The 22094-nt window shown below is 39.1% G+C and overlaps 1 protein-coding gene across 3 annotated transcripts in view; it reads right to left on the bottom strand.

Annotated features, from left to right (window-relative positions):
* The window catches only part of NIPA1 (NIPA magnesium transporter 1), an 87379-nt gene that overhangs the window by 25807 nt on the left and 39478 nt on the right, over window positions 1–22094 (bottom strand). For all 3 annotated transcript variants that reach the window (XM_058736919.1, XM_058736921.1, XM_058736920.1), the window contains exon 3: window positions 21656–21746. In XM_058736919.1, coding sequence (XP_058592902.1) covers window positions 21656–21746 — 91 coding nt within the window. The remainder of the gene's footprint in view (window positions 1–21655; window positions 21747–22094) is intronic.

The raw sequence follows: 22094 nt of genomic DNA, 5'->3' as shown, positions 1-22094 counted from the left end.
GTTCTTCAGTGGGGTCTTTCTGGTTTTGAAATCAAGGTGATGATTACAGACTCATTATAGAATGAGTCTCGAAGTTTTCCTTCCATTTCTATTTTTAGGAACATTTTGAGAAGAATAGGTAGTAACTCTCCGTTAAATGTCTGGTAGAATTCCCCTGGGAAGCCATCAAGTCCTGGGTTTTTGTTTCTTGGCAGATTAAAAAAAATTTTTTTTAATGTTTATTCATTTTTGAGAGAGAGAGACAGAGCATGAGCAGGGAAGGGGCAGATAGAGAGGGAGACACAGAATCTGAAGCAGACCCCAGGTTCTGAGTTGACAGCAGAGAGCCTTACGTGGGGCTCGAACTCATGAACCATAAGATCATGACCTGAGCCAAAGTCAGAAGCTTAACCAACTGAGTCAGCAAGGCACCCCTCTTGGGAGATTTTTGATTAGTGTTTCAATTTCCTTGCTGGTTATGGGTGTTCCAATTTTCTATTTTTTCTTGTTTCAGTTTTGGGAGTTTGTATGTTTCTAGCAATTATCCATTTATTCCAGGTTGTTGGCATATACTTTTTCATAATATTCTAATTGTTTGCAGTTCTGAGGTATTGGTTGTGATCTCTCCCTTTTTATTTGTGATTTTAATTTCTTGGGGTCCTATCTCTTTTCTTTTTGATAAGTCTGGCTAGAGGTTTGTCAATTTTATTAATTCATTTGAAGACCCAGCTCTTACTTTCATTGATCTGTTCTCGTTTTATTTCTTGTTTCTACAGTGTTTATTTCTACTCTAGTCTTTATTATTACCCTTCTTCTGCTGCCTGTAGCCTTATTTTCTGTTCCTTTTCTAGCTCCTTTAAGTGTAAGGTTAAGTTGTGTATTTGAGACCTTTCTTTCTTCTTGAGGTAGGCCTGTATTACAATATACTTCCCTCTTATGACCACCTTTGCTGCAATCCCAAAAGTTTTTGACTGTCATGATTTCATTTGCTTCCATGTAATTTTTTATTAGGTCTTTAATTTCCTGGTTAACCCATTCATTCATTAGTAGGATTTTCTTTAACTTCCATGTATTTGTGGTCTTTCCGAATTTTTTCTGGTGGGTGACTTCAAATTTCATAGCGTTGTGGTCTGCATATATGCACAGTATGATCTCAGTCCTTTTGTACTTGTGGGGGGTTGATTTTATCTTTTTTAAAAAGTAGGCTTCATGCCCAATGCAGGGCTTGAACCCACAACACTGAGATCAAGACCTGAGCTGAGATCAAGAATTGGATGCTTAACTGAATAAACCACCCAGGATCCCCATGTGGAGGGTTGATTTATGAACCAGTATGTGATCTATTCTGGATATTGTTCCATGTGTACTCACAGAGAATATGTATTCTGCTGCTTAAGGATGGACTGTTCTGAATATGTTTGTTGAGTCCATCTGGTCTAATGGATCACTGAAAACAATTGTTTCCTTGCTGATTTTCTGCTTAGATGATCTGTCCATTGCCGTAAGTGGGATGTTAAAGTCCCTTACTATTATTGTGTCATCAGTGAATTTTTGTTATTAATTGATTTATATATTTGGGTTCTTTCAAGTTGGGGGAATAAATACTTACAATTGTTAGGTGTTCTTGATGGACAGACCCCCTTAATTATGATATAATGCCCTTCCTCATCTCAAGTTGAGTCTTTGGTTTAAAATCTACTTAAAATTGGGTATAAGTATGGCTACTCTGGCTTTCTTTTGCCATACATAAGCATGATAGATGGTGTTCCATCCCCTCCCTTTCAGTCTGCAGGTGTTTTTAGGTCTAAAATGAGTCTTCTAGGCTTCTGTGAAGATGACGGCATAGGAGGACACTGGGCTCACCGCATCCTGGGGATCACTTATATTCCAACCACACCTGCCTAAATAACCCAGAAAACCGCCAGAAGACTAGCAGAACGGACTCTCCAGAGCCAAGTGTAGACGAGAGGCCCATGGAAGAGGCTAGGAAGGGCGGAGAGGCGGTGAGTGCTACACGGACTGGTGGGAGGGAGCCGGACGGAGGGGCAGCCCGCTGGCAAAGCAGGGCCCAAGTCTAGCTTGCAAAAACGGAGGGGCCAGGTGGAATGTGTTCTGATAGCAAGTGGGACTTAACATCCGGAAGGTTATAAGTTAACAGATCTGCTCAGAGAACGGGAGGGCTGGAGGACAACGGGAGGGAGAGTTGTTGAGCCCCGGACAACAGAGTGCAACTTGGCAGGGAACAAAGGCGCTCGCCAGTGCCATCTCCCTCGCCCATCCACCAGCTAAAATACCAAAGGGAACCAGTTCCTGTCAGGGAACTTGCTTACACCACGTAAACACCCAACGCTTCTGGGATCCAACCCTCTGGCACGTCTGACTCTCTCTCAGTGCTGCAGGGCTCCTCCAGAAGCGGATTTCCGAAGGAAAAGCAAACTGAGCCTGCCCCTCCCGCCCCTGTGCACCCCAGCTAATACGCCAGATTCCCAGCACCAAAAACCTGGCAGTGTTCAAGTAGCAAAGACGGGCCACGCCACCCCACAGGGAATCCCGCCCCTAGGAGTGGGGAAGAGAAGGTACACACCAGTCTGACTGTGGCCCCAGCGGTGGGCTGGGGGCAGACATCAGGTCGGACTGCGGCCCCGCCCACCAATGCAAGTTATTCAAGACAGCACAGGGGAAGTGCCCTGCAGTTCCGCACCACTCCAGGGACTATCCAAAATAATGAAACGGAAGAATTCACCTCAAAAGAATCTCCAGGAAATAACGACAGCTAACGAACTGATCAAAAAGGATTTAAACAATATAACAGAAAGTGAATTTAGAATAATAGTCATAAAATTAATCGCTGGGCTTGAAAACAGTATAGAGGACAGCAGAGAATCTATTGCTATAGAGATCAAGGGACTAAGGAACAGCCAGGAGGAGCTAAAAAATGCTATAAATAAGCCGCAAAATAAAATGGAGATGACCACAGCTCGGATTGAAGAGGCAGAGGAGAGAATAGGTGAACTGGAAGATAAAATTATGGAAAAAGAGGAAGCTGAGAAAAAGAGAGATAAAAAAATCCAGGAGTATGAGGGGAAAATTAGAGAACTAAGTGATGCACTAAAGAGAAATAATCTATGCATAATTGGTATTCCAGAGGAGGAAGAGAGAGGGAAAGGTGCTGAAGGTGTACTTGAAGAAATAATAGCTGAGAACTTCCCTTTTCTGGGGAAGGAAAAAGGCATTGAAATCCGAGAGGCACAGAGAACTCCCTTCAGATGTAACTTGAATCAATCTTCTGCATGACATATCATAGTGAAACTGGCACAATACAAGGATAAAGAGAAAATTCTGAAAGCAGCTAGGGATAAACGTGCTCTAACATATGAAAGGAGACCAATAAGACTAGTGACGGATCTCTCTACTGAAACTTGGCAGGCCAGAAAGGAATGGCAGGAAATCTTCAATGTGATGAACAGAAAAAATATGCAGCCGAGAATCCTTTATCCAGCAAGTCTGTCATTTAGAATAGAAGGAGAGATAAAGGACTTCCCAAACAAACAAAAACTGAAGGAATTCATCACCACTAAACCAGCCCCACAAGAGATCCTAAGGGGGATCCTGTGAGACAAAGTACCAGAGACATCACTAAAAGCATGAAACCTACAGACATCACAATGACTCTAAACCCATATCTTTCTATAATAACACTGAATATAAATGGACTAAATGCACCAATCAAAAGACATAGGGTATCAGAATGGATAAAAAACCAAGACCCATCTATTTGCTATCTACAAGAGACTCATTTTAGAACTGAGGACACTTTCAGATTGAAAGTGAGGGGATGGAGAACTATCTATCATGCTACTGGAAGTCAAAAGAAATCTGGAGTAGCCATACTTATATCAGACAAACTAGACTTTAAATTAAAGGCTGTAACAAGAGATGAAGATGGGAATTATATAATAATTACAGGGTCTATCCATCAAGAAGAACTAACGATTATAAATGTCTATGCGCCGAATATGGGAGCCCCCAAATATATAAAACAATTACTCACAAACATAAGCAACCTTATTGACAAGAATGTGGTAATTGCAGGGGACTTTAATACCCCACTTACAGGAATGGAGAGATCATCTAGACCATGGTCAATAAAGAAACAAGGGCTCTGAATGATACATTGGATCAGATGGACTTGACAGATATATTTAGAACTCTGCATCCCAAAGCAACAGAATATACTTTCTTCTCGAGGGCTCATAGATCATTCTCCAAGATAGATCACATACTGGGTCACAAAACAGCCCTTCATAAGTATACAAGAATTGAGATCATACCATGCATACTTTCAGACCACAATGCTATGAAGCTTGAAATCAACCACAGGAAAAAGTCTGGAAAACCTCCAAAAGCATGGAGGTTAAAGAACAGCCTACTAAAGGATGAATGGGTCAACCAGGCAATTAGAGAAGAAATTAAAAAATATATGGAAACACGCGAAAATGAAAATACAACAATCCAAACGCTTTGGGATGCAGCAAAGGCAGTCCTGAGAGGAAGATACATTGCAATCCAGGCCTATCTCAAGAAACAAGAAAAATCCCAAATACAAAATCTAACAGCACACCTAAAGGAAATAGAAGCAGAACAGCAAAGACACCCCAAGCCCAGCAGAAGAAGAGAAATAATAAAGATCAGAGCAGAAATAAACAATATAGAATCTAAAAAAATTGTAGAGCAGATCAATGAAACCAAGAGTTGTTTTTTTTGAAAAAATAAACAAAATTGAAGCCAGGCTTCTCACAAAGAAAAGGGAGATGACCCAAATAGATAAAATCATGAATGAAAATGGAATTATTACAACCAATCCCTCAGAAATACAAGCAATTATCAGGAATACTATGAAAAATTATGTGCCAACAAATTGGACAACCTGGAAGAAATGGACAAATTCCTAAACACCCACACTCTTCCAAAACTCAATCAGGAAGAAATAGAAAGCTTGAACAGACCCATAACCAGCGAAGAAATTGAATCAGTTATCAAAAATCTCCCAACAAATAAGAGTCCAGGACCAGATGTCTTCCCAGGGGAGTTCTACCAGACGTTTAAAGCAGAGATAATACCTATCCTTCTCAAGCTATTCCAAGAAATAGAAAGGGAAGGAAAACTTCCAGACTCATTCTATGAAGCCAATATTACTTTGATTCCTAAACCAGACAGAGACCCAGTAGAAAACAGAACTACAGGACAATATCCCTGACGAATATGGATGCAAAAATTCTCAATAAGATACTAGCAAATCGAATCCAACAGCTTATAAAAATAATTTTTCACCATGATCAAGTGGGATTCATTCCTGGGATGCAGGGCTGGATCAACATTCGCAAATCAATCAATGTGATACATCACATTAATAAAAAAAGATAAGAACCATATGATCCTGTCAATCGATGCAGAAAAAGCATTTGACAAAATTCAGCATCTCTTCTTAATAAAAACCCTTGAGAAAGTCGGGATAGAAGGAACATACTTAAACATCATAAAAGCCATTTATGAAAAGCCCACAGCTAATATCATCCTCAATGGGGAAAAACTGACAGCTTTCCCCCTGAGATCAGGAACACGACAGGGATGTCCACTCTCACCGCTGCTGTTTCACATAGTGTTGGAAGTGCTAGCATCAGCAATCAGACAACAAAAGGAAATCAAAGGCATCAAAATTGGCAAAGATGAAGTCAAGCTTTCACTTTTTGCAGATGACATGATATTATACATGGAAAATCCGACGGACTCCACCAACAGTCTGCTAGAACTGATACATGAATTCAGCAAAGTTGCAGAATATAAAATCAGTGTACAGAAATCAGTTGCATTCTTATACACTAATAATGAAGCAACAGAAAGACAAATAAAGAAACTGATCCCATTCACAATTGCACCAAGAAGCATAAAATACCTAGGAATATATCTAACCAAAGATGTAAAAGATCTGTGTGCTGAAAACTATAGAAAGCTTAGGAAGGAAATTGAAGAAGCTACAAAGAATTGGAAAAACATTCCGTGCTCATGGATTGGAAGAATAAATATTGTTAAAATGTCAATACTACCCAAAGCTATCTACACATTCAATGCAATCCCAATCAAAAATGCACCAGCATTCTTCTCGAAGCTAGAACAAGCAATCCTAAAATTCATACGGAACCACAAAAGGCCCCAAATAGCCAAAGTAATTTTGAAGAAGACCAAAGCAGGACGCATCACAATCTCAGACTTAGGCCTCTACTACAAAGCTGTAATCATCAAGACAGCATGGTACTGGCACAAAAACAGACACAAAGACCAATGGAATAGAATAGCAAGCTGAGAACTAGACCCACAAAAATATGGCCAACTAATCTTTGACAAAGCAGGAAAGAATATCCAATGGAAAAAAGACAGTCTCTTTAACAAATGGCACTGGGAGAACTGGACAGCAACATGCAGAAGAATGAAACTAAACCACTTTCTTACACCATTCACAAAAATAAACTCAAAATGGATAAAGGACCTGAATGTGAGACAGGAAACTATCAAAACCCTAGAGGAGAAACCAGGAAAAGACCTCTCTGACCTCAGCCACAGCAATTTCTTACTTGACACATTCCCAAAGGCAAGGGAATTAAAAGCAAAAATGAGGGGCACCTGGGTGGCTCAGTCGGTTGGGCGTCCGACTTCGGCTCAGGTCATGATCTCGCAGTCCTTGAGTTTAAGCCCGCGTCAGGCTCTGTGCTGACAGCTCAGAGCCTGGAGCCTATTACAGATTCTGTGTCTCCCTCTCTCTCTGACCTTCCCCCATTCATGCTCTCTGTCTCAAAAATGAATAAACGTTAAAAACAATTTTTTTAAAAGCAAAAATGATTGGGGCCTCATGAAAATAAAAAGCGTCTGCACAATAAAGGAAATAATCAACAAAACTAAAAGGCAACCAACGGGATGGGAAAAGATATTTGCAAATGACATATCAGACAAAGGGCTAGTATCCAAAATCTATAAAGAGCTCACCAAACTCCACACCCGAAAAACAAATAATACAGTGAAGAAATGGGCAGAAAACATGAATAGACACTTCTCTAAAGAAGACATCCGGATGGCCAACAGGCACATGAAAAGATGCTCAGCATCACTCATCAGGGAAATACAAATCAAAACCACACTCAGATATCACCTCACACCAGTCAGAATGGCCAAAATGAACACATCAGGAGACTATAGATGCTGGAGAGGATGTGGAGAAACAGGAACCCTCTTGCACTGTTTGTGGGAATGCAAACTGGTGCAGCCACTCTGGAAAACAGTGTGGAGGTTCCTCAGAAAATTAAAAATAGACCTACCCTATGACCCATAGCACTGTTAGGAATTTACCCAAGGGATACAGGAATACTGATGCATAGGGGCACTTGTACCCCAATGTTTATAGCAGCACTCTCAACAACAGCCAAATTGTGGAAAAAGACTAAATGTCCATCAACTGATGAACGGATAAAGAAATTGTGGTTTATATACACAATGGAGTACTACGTGGCAATGAGAAAGAATGAAATATGGCCTTTTGTAGCAACGTGGATGGAATTGGAGAGTGTGCTGCTAAGTGAAATAAGCCATACAGAGAAAGACAGCTACCATATGTTTTCACTCTTATGTGGATCCTGAGAAACTTAACAGAAACCTATGGGGGAGGGGAAGGAAAAAAAAAAAAGAGGTTAGAGTGGGAGAGAGCCAAAGCATAAGAGACTCTTAAATAAAACTGAGAACAAACTGAGGGTTGATGGGGGGTGGGAGGGAGGGGAGAGTAGGTGATGGGCAGTGAAGAGGGCATCTTTTGGGATGAGCACTGGGTGTTGAATGGAAACCAATTTGACAATAAATTTCATATATTAAAAAAAATAAAATAAAATGAGTCTTCTATAGGCATCGTGTAGATGGGTCTTGTTTTTTTTGTTTTGTTTTGTTTTTTTAATCCATTCTGATACCCTATGTTTTTATTGGAGGATTTAGTCCATTTACATTCAGGATAATTACTGAAAGAAAGAAGTTTTGCCATTGGGTTACCTGTAAAGTTGGTGTTTCTATTAATGTTCTCTGTTCCTTTCTAGTCTTTGTTGCTTTTGGTCTCCCCCTCTTGTCCCCTGCCCCACTCAAAGAGTCCCCTTTAAAATTTCTTCCCTGATTGGTTTAGTGGTCACAAACTCCTTTAGTTTTTACTTGTCTGGGAACTCTTTATCTCTCCTTCTATTCTCAATGACAGCCTTGCTGGATAAAGTATTCTTTTTTTTAATCAAAAGGAATAACAAGCGAATTTATTATTTACTTATTACTGTATTTGTCGCTTGATAGATATCATGTAACCATTACTTTTATTAATATGTAATACACTTAAATATAAATGGCACAAAAAATGAATAAAACATAAATGTGACTATATATATATTTCCAAAGTTTATATCCATTAAAGAACCTCAGAATTAATCAACAGATTAGTACTCTATTCCTGTTTTGATAGTTGAATATATTTTTCTTTTTAGTCTGCTATCTTAAGAGGCTGTTAAATTATAAAGTAGGTATCGTAAAGACAGTAATTTTGTGATCAAGAAAAAATATTTAAAGAATTTTGAGTGGGGGGCACCTGGGTGGCTCAGTTGATTGAGCCTCTGATTCTTGATTTCAGCTCAGGTCATGATCACATGGTTCATGATAGACAGCCCTGCACTGGGGACTGCCTGTGATTCTCTCTCTTCCTCTCTGCTCCACCTCGCTCATGCTTGCTTGCTCTCTCTGTCTCTCTCTCTCTCTCAAAATAAATAAACAGGGAGGAGCTGTTGGATAAATAATTTTTATGTGTTGGAATGTTAAATCTTGATTTAAACCCTGCTTGTTCCATGTTCTCAATCCTTGCCCAGAATCACCTGAGCCATGCAGGAAGATCAGCAAGGCGCTGTGTGCTGGCAACACCATGCAACGCTGCAACCGAATTGAATCCAATGCAGCCACCATTGCTGCCGCCCAAGGAGTTTTGTCTGGATAAAGTATTCTTGATTGCATATTTTTCCTTTTCAGCATGTTGAATATATCCTGCCACTCCTTCTTGGCCAGCCAAGTTTCTGTGGACATATCTGCTGTGAACCTGATCTGTCTTCCCTTGTAGGTTAAGGATTTTTTTTTCTGTTGATGCTTTCAGGATTCTTTCCTTGATGTATTTTGTGAATTTGTCCATGATATACTTTGGCGATGGCCAGTTTTTGTTGAATTTAATGGAAGGTCTCTGCATTTCTTGGATTTTGATGTCTATGCTCTTCCCCAGATTAGGGAAGTTTTCAGCTATAATTTGCTCACATAAACCTTCCGCCCCTTTTTTTCTCTCTTCATCTTCTGAGACTCTTATGATACAAAAGTCACGGAGTTCCGTAAGTCTGTCTTCGTGATCCATTACCTTTGTTTCCATCTTCTTTTCAGAATCATTATTTTCCATAATTTTATCTTTTATATCACTAATTCCTTTCTCTGCTTCATGCGTCCTTGCTGTTATGCAATCCATTTGGGTCTGCATCTTAGTTATAGCGTTTTTATTTTTGGCCTAAATTTAATCTCTTATCTCTGCAGTAAGGGATTCTCTAGTCTTCTATGATTTTTTAAATCCGACCTCAGATATCTTACTTATATCTGTATTAATTGAATCCCTGGCTGTCATTTCTTCATGTTGTTTCTTTTGGGGCAAATTCCTCTGTCGTCATTTTGGAGGAAAAAACATAATAATAAAATAAAATAAAAATTAGAAAAAAAAGGATGCTAGATCCTAGGTGTGTTTTGGTCTGCTTGTTAAGAGAAGCTTGAGAGAAAAAAAGTAAAATTTTTTAAAAAAATCTTTTTCTGTATTCAAGAAAAAAAAAAAAACAAACAAAAAGAAAAAACAAAAAGCCAGATCCGGTTTCCCCTAGAGCTGACACTTTGCAGCACTCTGTGATCAGCAAACTTAGTGCATGAGAGGGGGTTGTGTTGGTTTTCTGGGAGAGTGGCCTGCTGCTCTCATTCTCAGGTATATTTGCCCTAGTGGAGATGTGCCTGGAGGATCCGGGGGTGGGGGGGAGGGGGGGTGGAGCTTGGTGTAATGTGTCTGTTCTCTGCTTGGTGGTGCTGTTTAGCTCACTGAGGTTGATTAGTGATAGTGGGCTAGGGGTGAAAATGGTTTCATCCCCCTCTCTAGTCTCTGAAGCAGAAAGTTCCAGCCCTCACAGACACACATATGATCCCCTCTGCTCTGTCCCTGGTGTCCTTGACCAGGCTATCCGCTTGCCTAGGCGTGGCAATCTTGTGTTTTATACCTCAGGTGCAGCTGTGTTTCAAAACTTCACACTTCAGACAATGCACTGCTTGAACCCACTGCCTGATCCTGAGGGAGGTTCTTGACGCATTGTGGCTGGTACCAGCTTTTTACAGAAAACAGAACTGTGCAGCAGAAGTGGCCTGAACTTTATGGTAAACCACAAAACACAAGGAGCACTAGGGTATGCTGCCCTCAGCTGACACCTTTGTTCCTATACTGGTGAATAGGGCCACCCCACAAGGTCTTTTGTGCATGAAGAGGCCCTATCACCGCTTCCAAATGCACTCCAAGCAGGGGAGCCACTTCTCCCCATACAGTGAAGGGGATCCTCAGACCATGCTGCCTGTGCCTTGGGCTCTGCCCTGCTTCCTTACCAGAGAACCACCAGGCACTGAATTCCAAAGTTTCAGATTCTGTGCTATTTATTTTTAAATTATTTTTAATTTTTAGAAAGAGAGACACACACACACAAGCCAGGGAGAGGAGCAGAGAGAGAGAAAGAATCTTAAGCAGGCTCCACTCTAAGTGCACAGCCAACATGGGGCTTAATCCCACAACCCTGGGAATATGATCTGAGCCGAAATCAATGGTCAGATGCTCAACTGACTGAGCCACCCAGGTGTCCTTGCACTCTGCCATTTATAAAAACCTGGTGGTATGGAAACCCTCTTCTTTTTCCATGTCAACGGTTTTGGGGAACAGTTTCATTTGCAATCCCTTGCACATTTTTATGCCCCCTCCAACTTACCTCTCTGCAATCAGGGCTCCCTCCCCGCATCAGCAGCTGAGCCTCTTTTCTCCCAAAAGTCAACTCTCTGCAGTTCCTACCTCCATGGGTTGTTGGTTCTGCTTGTAGATGAGAAGCTTTGTTTTCTAAGACTTTTGACTGATTTCTTGGATGTTCAGAATGATTTGGTATTTATCTAGCTGTTTGCAGGAGGAAGCAAGCATAAGGCTGCCCTACTCCTCTGCCATCTTAACCAGCATAGTTTTTCATAATATTCTCTTATGATTGTTTGTACTTCTGTGGTGTTGGTTGTTTCTCCTCTCCCATTTGTGATTTTCTTTATTTGGGTCCTTTCTCTTTACTCTTTGATGACTGGCTAGGGGCTTACCAATTGTAATTTTTTAAATTATTTTTTATTTAATTTATTTTTAAAATTTACATCCAAGTTAGATAGCATATAGTGCAACAATGATTTTAGGAGTAGATTCCTTAATGCCCCTTACCCATTTAGCCCATCCCCCCTCCCACACCGCCTCCAGTAACCCTCTGTTTGTTCTCCATATTTATGAGTCTCTTATGTTTCGTCCCAATCCCTGTTTTTATATTGTTTTTGTTTCCCTTCCCTTCCTTTCTGTTTTGTATCTTAAAGTCGTTATATGAGTGAAGTGATATTTGTCTTTCTCTAATTTCGCTTAGCATAATACCTTCTAGTTCCATCCACATAGTTGCAAATGGCAAGATTTCATTCATTTTTATTGCAAAGTAATACTCCATTGTACATATATACTACATCTTCTTTATCCATTCATCCATTGATGGACATTTGGGCTCTTTCCATATTTTGCCTATTGTTGATAGGGCTACTATAAAGGGGGTGCATGTGTCCCTTCGAAACAGCATACCTGTACCCCTTGGATAAATACCTAGCAGTGCAACTGCTGGGTCATAAGGTAGTTCTATTTTTAATTTTTTGAGGAACCTCCATAATGTTTTCTGGAGTGGCTGCACCAGCTTGCATTCCCACCAGCAGTGTAAAGAGATCCTCTTTCTCTGCATCCTTGCCAACATCTGTTGTTGTTGGGATTGTTAATGTTATCCATTCTGACAGGTGTGATGTTGTATCTCATTGTGGTTTTGATTTGTATTTCCCTGATGATGAGTGATGAGCATTTTTCATGTGTCAGTTAACCATCTGGATGTCTTCTTTGGAGAAGTGTCTATTCATGTCTTTTGCTCATTTCTTCACTGGATTGTTTGTTTTTTGGGTGTTGAGTTTTATAAATTCTTTATAGATCTTGGATACTAACCCTTTATCTGATATGTTGTTTGCAAATATCTTCTCCCATTCTGTCAGTTGCCCTTCAGTTTTGCTGATTGTTTCCTTCGCTGTGCAGAAGCTTTATATCTTGATAAGGTCCCAATAGTAGTTCATTTTTGCTTTTGTTTCCCTTGCTTCTGGAGACGTGTTGAGTAAGAAGTTGCTGTGGCCAAGATCAAAGAGGTTTTTGCCTGCTTTCTCCTTGAGGATTTTGATGGCCTCCTGTCTTACGTTTCAGTCTTTCATCCATTTTGAGTTTATTTTTGTGTATGGTGTAAGAAAGTGGTTCAGGTTCATTCTTCTGGATGTCACTGACCAGTATTACCAGCACCACTTGCTGAACAGACTGTCTTTATTCTATTGGATATTCTTTCCTGCTTTGTCAAAGATTAGTTGGCCATACATTTGTGGGTCTATTTCTGGGTTCTCTATTCTGTTCCATTGATCTGAGCTTCTGTTTTTCTGCCAGTACCATACTGTCTTGATGATTATAGCTTTGTAATACAGCTTGAAGTCCAGGATTGTGATGCCTCCTGTTTTGGTTTCTTTTTCAAGATGGCTTTGGCTATTCAGAGTCTTTTCTGGTTCCATACAAATTTTAGGATTATTTGTTCTAGCTCTGTGAAGAATGCTGGTGTTATTTTGATAGGTATTGCATTGAATATGTAGATTGCTTTGGGTAGTATTGACATTTTAGCAATATTTGTTCTTCCTATCAAGGAGCATGGAATATTTTTCCATTTCTTTGTGTCTTCTTCAATTTCTTTCATAATCTTTCATAGTTTTCAGTGGACAGATCTTTCACCTCTTTGGTTAGATTTATTCCTAGGTATTTTATGGTTTTGGTGTGTAATTTTTTCAAAGAAAAAGCTGGTTTCACTGATCTGTTCTGCTCGTTTTTTAGTTTTTATATCATCTATTTCTGCTCTATCTTTATTATTTCCTTCCTTCTGATGGCTTTAGGCCTAATTTGTTGTTCTTTTTCTACCTCCTTTAGGTGTAAGGTTAGGTTTTTTATTTGGGATTTTTTTTTTTTTTTTTTTTTTTTGCTTCTTGAGGTAGGCCTGTATTGCTACCTACCTACCTCTTAGGACCACTTTTGCTGCATCCCAAAAGTTTTGGGCCATTGTGTTGTAACTTTCATTTGTTTCCATGTAGTACTGTTTTATTTCTTCCTTGATTTCCTGGTTGACCCATTGATTGTTCATCTACCTTCTGTTTCCATGAGTTCAGTTTTTTTTAGATTCCACATATCAATGATATCTATAGTATTAGTCTTCCACTAACTTATTTCACTTAGCATGATGCCCTGAAGTATTCATGTTTTTGTAAATAGCAGAATTTTCCTTATAGTGATTTTCCTGTCTTTTTCAATAATATATCACGTCTTTTTTTTATCCATTCATTCATTGATGGACATTTAGTTTGTTTGCATACCTAACTATTGTGAACAATGCTGCAATGAACATGGCAGTGCAGACAGCTCCTTGAGATCTTGTTTTCATTTCCTTTGGATATATACCCAGCAGTGGGGCTGCTGCATCATGTGCTAGTTCTATTGCTAGTTTTTTGAGGAACCTCCACACTGTTTTCCATAGTGGCTATACCAATTGACATTACCGCCAATAAAACACCAGTGTTCCCTTTTGTTAATGCCCTTCCTAATACTTGTTACCTCGTAGTTTTTTGTTTGTTTGTTTGTTTTTGATAATAGTATTTCTAACAGGAGGGAGGGGATATCTTACTATTGATTTGATTTACATTTCCCTAGTGTTAGTTCTGTCAAGCACTTTCTTGTAACTGTTGGCCATTTGTACATATTCCTTGGAAAAATGTCTATTCATATTCTGTGCAAATTTTTAAATCATATTGTTTGTGTTTGCTGTTGAGTTATAGTTCTTTATACTTTTTGGATATTAACCCCTTATTAGATACACGATTTGCAATATATATTCTCCCATTCTGTTGGCTGTCTTTTCATTTTGTTTCTTTTGCTGTGCAGCTTTTTAGTTTCATGTAGTCCCACTTATTAATTTTTGCTTTTGTTGTGTTTTAGTTTATATCCAAAAAATCAATGCTAAGACCAATGTCAAGGAGATTCCCCCCTATGTTTACTTCTAGAAATTTTATGGTTTCAGGTCTTATGTTTAAGTCCTGAATAGGTTTTAAATTAAATTTTGTGAGTGGTGTAAGAAAGCGGTCCAATTTCACACTTGTGCATGTGGTTATCCTATTTTCTGAACACAATTAATAGAAGAAACTATCCTTTTCCCTCTCCACTTGGTTCCCTTGTCAATGTTAGTTGACCATATATGTAAGGGCTTATTTTGGGGCTCTCATTGCTGTTCAACTGGTCTGTGGAATGGCCAATACCATACTGTAATGATTACTATTTTCATGCCAATAACATACTGTTGTGATTACTAGCTTTATATTCTAGTTTGCAGTCTGAAAGTGTGATGCCTCCAAATTTTTCTTTCATTCTCAAGGTTGCTTTGGCTTTTGCACACCTTTGTAGTTCCATATACATTTTAGGATTATATTTCTGTATCTGTGAAAAAAGCCATTAAAATTCTGATAAGGACTGCACTTAATCTATAGATGGTTTTGCACAGTATCAACATTTAAACAATATTAATTATCCTAGCCCATGAATATGAGATTTCTTTCCATTTGTACGTGCCTTCAATTTCTTTCATCAAAATCTTGTAGTTTTCAGAGGGTTCAAGATGGTAACATAGAAAGACCCTGAACTCACATCTTTCCAGGGACACAGCAAATCTATACCTACATATAAAGCAATTCTTCCTGAAGAACTGAGGGTTGACTGAATAGCTTCTGCACAACAAAGGATAGAGGGACCACACAGCAACTGGCAAAAGAGACAGAGGCATGGTAAACAAGGAAACCCCACCCCTGATGCTACAAACTATAGTGGGTAAGAATAGCACTAGGGGACCTACCTGCATGCATATTCACCTGCCCTAGGACACAGAAAAAAAAGCTATGGCTTAAAGGGAAACTAGAATTGAAGTGAAATAAGCCTGTAGCACTTGCCAAGTAGTAGAGAAACTGCTGGAACTCTCTCCAGGTTCAGAGGTACTTGTCAGCACCACTGTTTATGTTCACCTTCCACCTTGAAACCACAGATCGGAGTAGGGTGCAGGTGCCTGAGCTGGCATGCCACCTCAATGAGCACCAGGCCTCTGGCTCACACCAACCCCAGCATATGCCCCAAGGCAGTCCCTAGAATGATGCCTATAAGGGCTCTGTCTCCACAAGGAGGCCCCCATACTGATGCCTGCTCAAGCTCCAGCCATCCCACTAACACTGCCCCAGTATGGTGGACATTGGGACTCCCCTGAAGTGCTCCCACTACAACTCTAGCCATCTCACCAAGGCAGCACAGGTACAAAGCTCCCAGAAAACCCCCAGCATGCATCTACTTCAGCTCTAGGTAGCCCTGATGCAGAACCCCCTGGATCACCAACCATCAGCCACATCAACTCAAGCTGACCCACAAAGGCACACCCTGCATGAACACCCCAGGACAGCCAGGCCTGTGCCCACTTCTGCACTAACTGTCCTACACTGTATGTTAACTAACTTGAGGATAAATAAATGTTAAAAAATATAAACAAACAAATAAATAAATAATGACCACGAGACATACTGTTTCACCTAATTCATAGAAACAAACACAGAAAGCCAAACAAAATGAGGAGACATAAATATGCTCCAAACAAAGGAATAAGAAAAACCTCATGAAAATAATTAAATGAAATGGAGATAAACAATCTACCTGATAAGGAATTCAAAGTAGTGGTCATGATGATGCTCAATGGACTTGAAAGAAAAATGGATGGGGGCACCTGGGTGGCTCAGTTGGTTAAACGTCTGACTTCAGTTCAGGTCATGATCTCACGAGCAGTGGGTCTGGGCCCTGTGCATCAGGCTCTGTGCTGATAGCTCAGATTCTCCCTCTCTCTCTGCCCTCTCCTACTTGCACTCTGTCTCTCTTTCTCTCAAAAAAAAAAAAGCTAAAAAAAATTTTTTAATAAAAATAAAAATGTATTCTTATTGTTTTGGTACTATTTTATAATTGAATTGTTTCCTTAATTTTCATTTTTGGCTTGCCCACTGCTACTATATACAGATACAATTAATTTTTTATATGATCATATATATAGCAACCTTGCTGAACTTGTTTATTAGTTCTAACAGTTTCTTAGCAGGTCCTTAGGATTTTCCATACATAAGATCATGTCCTCTGCTAACAGAGATAGTTTGACACCTTCCTTTCCAACCCAGGTGTCTTTTAATTCATTTTTGTTCATTTAATTTGCTTGCCCAGCTACAGTGGCTAGAACCTTTAGTACAATGCTGAATATAAGTGGCAAAAGTAGATGGCTTTTTCCTGATCTTAGGGGGAAATCATCCAGTCTTTAACCATTAAATATGATGTTAGCTGAGGGTGGGGGTGGGGGAGGGGGATTCACAGAGGTCCTTCGCCAGGTTAGGAAGTTACCCTCTATTTCTAGCATATTGATTGCTTTCATCATGAAGGGGTACTGAATTTTATAAAAGGATTTTGCTATGTCTATTGACATGTATTTATTCTATTGATGAGGTGTATTAACTAATTTACACTGATGCTAAATCTATCTTGCATTCTTGAGATAAATCCCACTTGGTCATACTGTATAATCCTTTTTATATATTGCTGAATTTAAATTAGCTAGTGTTTTGTTGAGGATATCTGCATATACGTTAATAAGAGAATGGTTTACAGTTTTCTTTTCTGCTGATTTCTTTGGTTTTCTTACCAGGGTAATATTGCCTTATAGACTGAGTTGGGAAGGGTTCCCATCTCTCCTATTTTTGGGAAAAGTTTGTAAAGAATTCTATTAATTCTTCTCTAAATGCTTGAAAGTACTCACCTCAAGTGAAACCACCGCTACTGGAATTTTTCTTTGTTGGAAGTTTTTATATTACTAATTCAATCTCTTTACTTGTTGTAAGTCTATTCAGATTTTCTATTCTTAAAACATTTTCAGTAGTTTGAGTCTTTCTAGAAATGTGACCAATTCATCTAAGTTATCTAATTTGTTGACATACTGTTGTTTATCTTATTTGCTTATAATTTTTCTATTTCTGTAGAGCTGGTGGCAATATCCCTCTTTTGTGTCTGATTTTAGTAATTTCAGTCTTTGTCAATCTAGCTGAAGGGTTATCAATTTGTTGATCTTTTTAAAGAACAACCTTTGGGTTTTGCTGCTTTTCACTGTTGTATTTCTGTTCTCTATTTCATTTATTTCGGTGATTTTGCTTTCTGATTTCATTCTATTGCAATCAAAGAAAGTATTTTGTATGGTTTCAATACTTTCACATTTATTGATGATTATTTTTATTGCCTAGCATATGGTCTATGCCAGAAAATGTTCCATATATACTTAGGGAAATGTGAATTCTACTGTTGGGTGGAGTGTTCTCTCTGCCCTTCCCCCACTCACGCTCTCTCTCTCTCTCTCTCAAAAATAAACATTAAAATTTTTTTCAAAAAATCCCTTATATCATAGCTTTAATTACTGACATATTTAACTTAAATCTTTTTCCATTTTATTTTTTTATTGTAGTAAGTGAAACTTTTCATTTTTATTACTTCAAACTTTAGACACTTCTTATCCTTTCAACATCTGAAAGATACTCTTTTTTTCAAGTTGTAAAAATAAAATTTTTCTTATCCATGGGCCATAAACCATGGAAATATAGCTAACTTTTTTTCCCCTCCTCTTTTACAGATTAAACCTCCATCACACATACTATGGGTTGTGCTAAAGTAAAGATGCAAACTTATTCAGTAAAAATCTGAGATAGAAAATGTCTACAGCTAGCTATATGTAATGGATTACTGGGTACATTAACTCATTGGATTTGCCACAGCTTTACACCAAACGCTGAACTCTGCACTACTGAGCAGGTTGACATACTTCAATATATCACATAATTCACATGAGTCATGCACTGCAATAGTATCAACAAACCATTCAATGTTGTATTTGCCTCTATTTCCACACTTGATGGCCATCCAGTATATAATGCTTTATTCACTTACTTTGATGGTTCTATGATTTAAATTGATGTTCCTACAAATTGCTTACCAGTTTTCCCAATATAATTTAAAGGAAAAAAAACCCTCTCTCTTTTAGACTAGAGACATGACTGTTAAATGCAGTTTCTAATACTAGACTAGATCCTGTGCTAGGAGGAAAAATGATGGCACAAATGAGAAACAATGGTATAAAAATAATGGTATAAATGGTAAAAATAAAGGTATAAAGAATAATGGTATAAAATAAGGGTATAAGGGGACAATTAACAAAATTGGAATATGGAAGGCAGATTAGACACATGTATTACAATGTTAAATTTATTGAAATTGATCATTGTACTATAGTTATTAAAGAATATTTGTGGGGTGCCTGGGTGGCTCAGTCAGTTAAGGTTCTGACTCTTGGTTTTGGCTCAGGTCATGATCTCATGGTTTTGTGAGTTCAAACCCCACATTGGGCTCCATGCTGACAGTGTAGAGCCTGCTTGGGATTCTGTCTCCCTACCTGCCCCTCATCCACTCACGCTGTCTCTGTCTCTCTCAAAATAAATAAATAAACTTATTTGTCATGTTAGGAAAGAATATTTGTCATGTTAAGAAATACAAACTGATGTGTTTAAAGGTGAAGAATCATGATAGAATACATAGTATTCTAGATCAAAAAAACCTCACAAAACAAACAAATAAAAAACCAAAGAAACACCACATTCATATAGAACAATGGTTCTCAACTAGGGATGATCTGCTTCCTCCCCAAGGACATTTGCAGTGTCTGGATATATTTGTGGGGGGGAGGGGTACTACTGGCATCTGATCAGTGGAGTCCACAATGCTACTAATAAGCGCCCTACAATGTACAAATCAGCCCTCACAACGAAGAATGATCTGGTCTCAAATGCCAACAATATTGAGGTTGAGAAACCTTGATGCAGAGAAAGCAACTGGTAGAGCAAAAGGGATAAAATAGCAACAATAGCTGTGTCTAGGTGAGCGTTATGAGTGTTGTTTTGATTATTCTTTTGTTTTAAAGTTTTTATTTAAATTCCAGTTAACATACAGTGTAGTATTAGTTTCAGGTGTACAATACAGTGTCTCAACCACTTACAGACTCCACCTGGTGCTCATCAAAAGGGCACACTTTAATCCCCATCACTTATTTAACCCATCACCTGTTTTGATTATTCTTTTTTTTTTTTTCTTAAGTAGGCTCCACACACAGCGTGGAGCCCAGCATGGAGCCCAGGGCAGGGCTTAGACTCACAACCCTGAGATAAAGACCTGAGCTTAGATCAAGAGTCAGACACTCAGCCAACCAGACACCCCCCCACCCTGAATTTTAATTATTCTTAATCTTGTAACTTTTATGTAATTTGGAAATTATTTCCAAATAAAAAGTGTTTTTAAACTTCTTTTATAATTTTTTTAATGTTTATTTATTTTGAGAGAGAGAGAGAGAGAGAGAGAGAGAGCGAGCATGTGAGTCAGGGAGGGGCACAGAGAGAGGGAGACAGAGAATCTGAAGCAGGCTCCAGGCTCTGAGCTGTCAGCACAGAGCCCGACACAGAGCTTGAACTCACAAGCTGTGAGATCATGACCTGAGCCCAAGTTGAACTCTTAACTGACTGAGAGCCCCAGGCACCCTAAACTTCTTTTATCATACACTGAGTCATTACAGAGAAAAGTGGACCTATTTTGGGGCTCTGTATTCTATTTCTAGTCCATCTCCTGAAGATTTGGAGAAGTGAACATTTCTGGTGAGGTGACTTAATAACTGCTAAAGTCCACAGAAACAGTTCTTTGGGTCTTAACTAAGCAAGGTATTTTAATATATGCATATTAAATGTGCAATGTGCAAAGATTCCAGGGTCAGATTATTTGCCTGATTTTTTTTTTCCAGGAGAACAAATCAGAGTGAGGTTGGGCTCTAGGAAGTTGGAGCAGTGATTCCCCAAAGTGAGCACCACTCATGCAATCCAAGCTCTTAAGGGCCATCCAGACACAAAGCAACATCAAGCCACATGTGATATTAGCCTTTTGGGATAAGAGCAACATCCTACAAACACATTTCCAAAGGTTAACCTCTAGAAAACACGTTTGTGCTTTCAGCCTACAGAATTTTAAAGCCTAATTAACTTTAAAGTACAATTTAAATGTAATCATAAGACACCCTTCTCTGAGAGGATTTGGAGTCTGTCTGGAATGCAGCAGAATACCAATAAATAAATGAGTTAGAAACTTGGATTTTATTTCTCTTCTATTATATCTCTGTTTATTAATAACTTCTCCAAAGGTAAAACAGAATATAAATAGGTTCACAGGAGGATATGTATTAAGCTATTTAATAAATGTTTCATAAAATCATTTTTTTAGGTATGCCAAATGTAATAAAAAGACTCTACTTGTAATGCATGCTGGCTGGCAGCCTTCGAGCCCCCAGTCCTACCTTTTTCCCTTTGCCCCACATCTGGGCAACCTGATAAGAAAGCCTGCTCATACCCTTAGACCTTTGGTGTCCTCAGTCCCTGGCACTGGCAGAAATTTCAAACCACACAAGCCCCACCTGAGTGTGGGAACCTCCATCCCACTCACTTTCTAACAATAAAAACCCAAAGTCCCACCTCCCTCATTCCCCTCTGGACCAAAGAGAAACCCTTCTCCTAGGTGTGGGGATTCATGTGCTATTGATTATTATGAGTCATGAACTCTATTTTACACCCATTGGTGCCCATGTGTCATTTGTCCCAACTCCATAATTTCCCAGGGTGGAGTGGGAGAATTGTCCAGTGTCTGGTAGAGGATTCTAGCTACCCAGATAAAACAGTAACTGACTAGTTTTGCTTAATGATTTCTCAGAATCACTTGTCAAGGCAGCAGGAAGACTCTAGTCTCTAAGTCTTCCAGGGCAAAGACCAGAAGAATGATAGGATCATACTTACTGATGTCCACACATAAGTTAGGGTCTGAAATATACCAAAGCAAATTTCTATGAGAAAGGTTAATAATTCACAAAACAAAATTGAAAGGATAAAATTAAACCATACAGAGTAGAATACTGAAGTTACAATTAGTTACAATTTTGCTTTTACTATTATAGAGACAATTAAAATGGAAAGTTTTTTTTTAAACTACATGTTAAAAACAAAAACACAGACTCCCAGCTCTCACCCAAACGGCACTCCAAGGGCACCCAGTGGAGTCACCAGGACTGTGGGGACCGCCGTGTAAGCCAGGAAGTTTCCAATCTGGCCAACAGCCACTGTCAAGAGAATCACAAGGATACCACTTGCAATTGCAGCTCTCTTTCATCAATGATCAGAGTTTAATTGGGCAAGGAGCTGTTCTGAAAGGGCTATTTCTTCTCTATTACTTGTAAGGAAGCAAATGTGGAGCATTATTTGCATAATTAAGGGTCCTGAAGGCAGGGGAGAGCAGGCCCCAGAGTGTCACTGACCCAAACTGGAAGACTAGTTTCCTCTGTGGAAATTCCCAAACTAAATGGCAATGATTGACAGTAGGCGCAACAGAGTATATTTCCACTTTCCCCTTAACACATCCTTGTTTTACAACTAATCGCGTAGAATTTCTTGAGCCCCTTCAATGGCCT

The sequence above is a fragment of the Neofelis nebulosa genome, chromosome 7 (assembly GCF_028018385.1).
Source record: "Neofelis nebulosa isolate mNeoNeb1 chromosome 7, mNeoNeb1.pri, whole genome shotgun sequence".
Lineage (NCBI taxonomy): Eukaryota > Metazoa > Chordata > Mammalia > Carnivora > Felidae > Neofelis > Neofelis nebulosa.
This window is presented reverse-complemented; position numbering and strand designations above follow the sequence as displayed.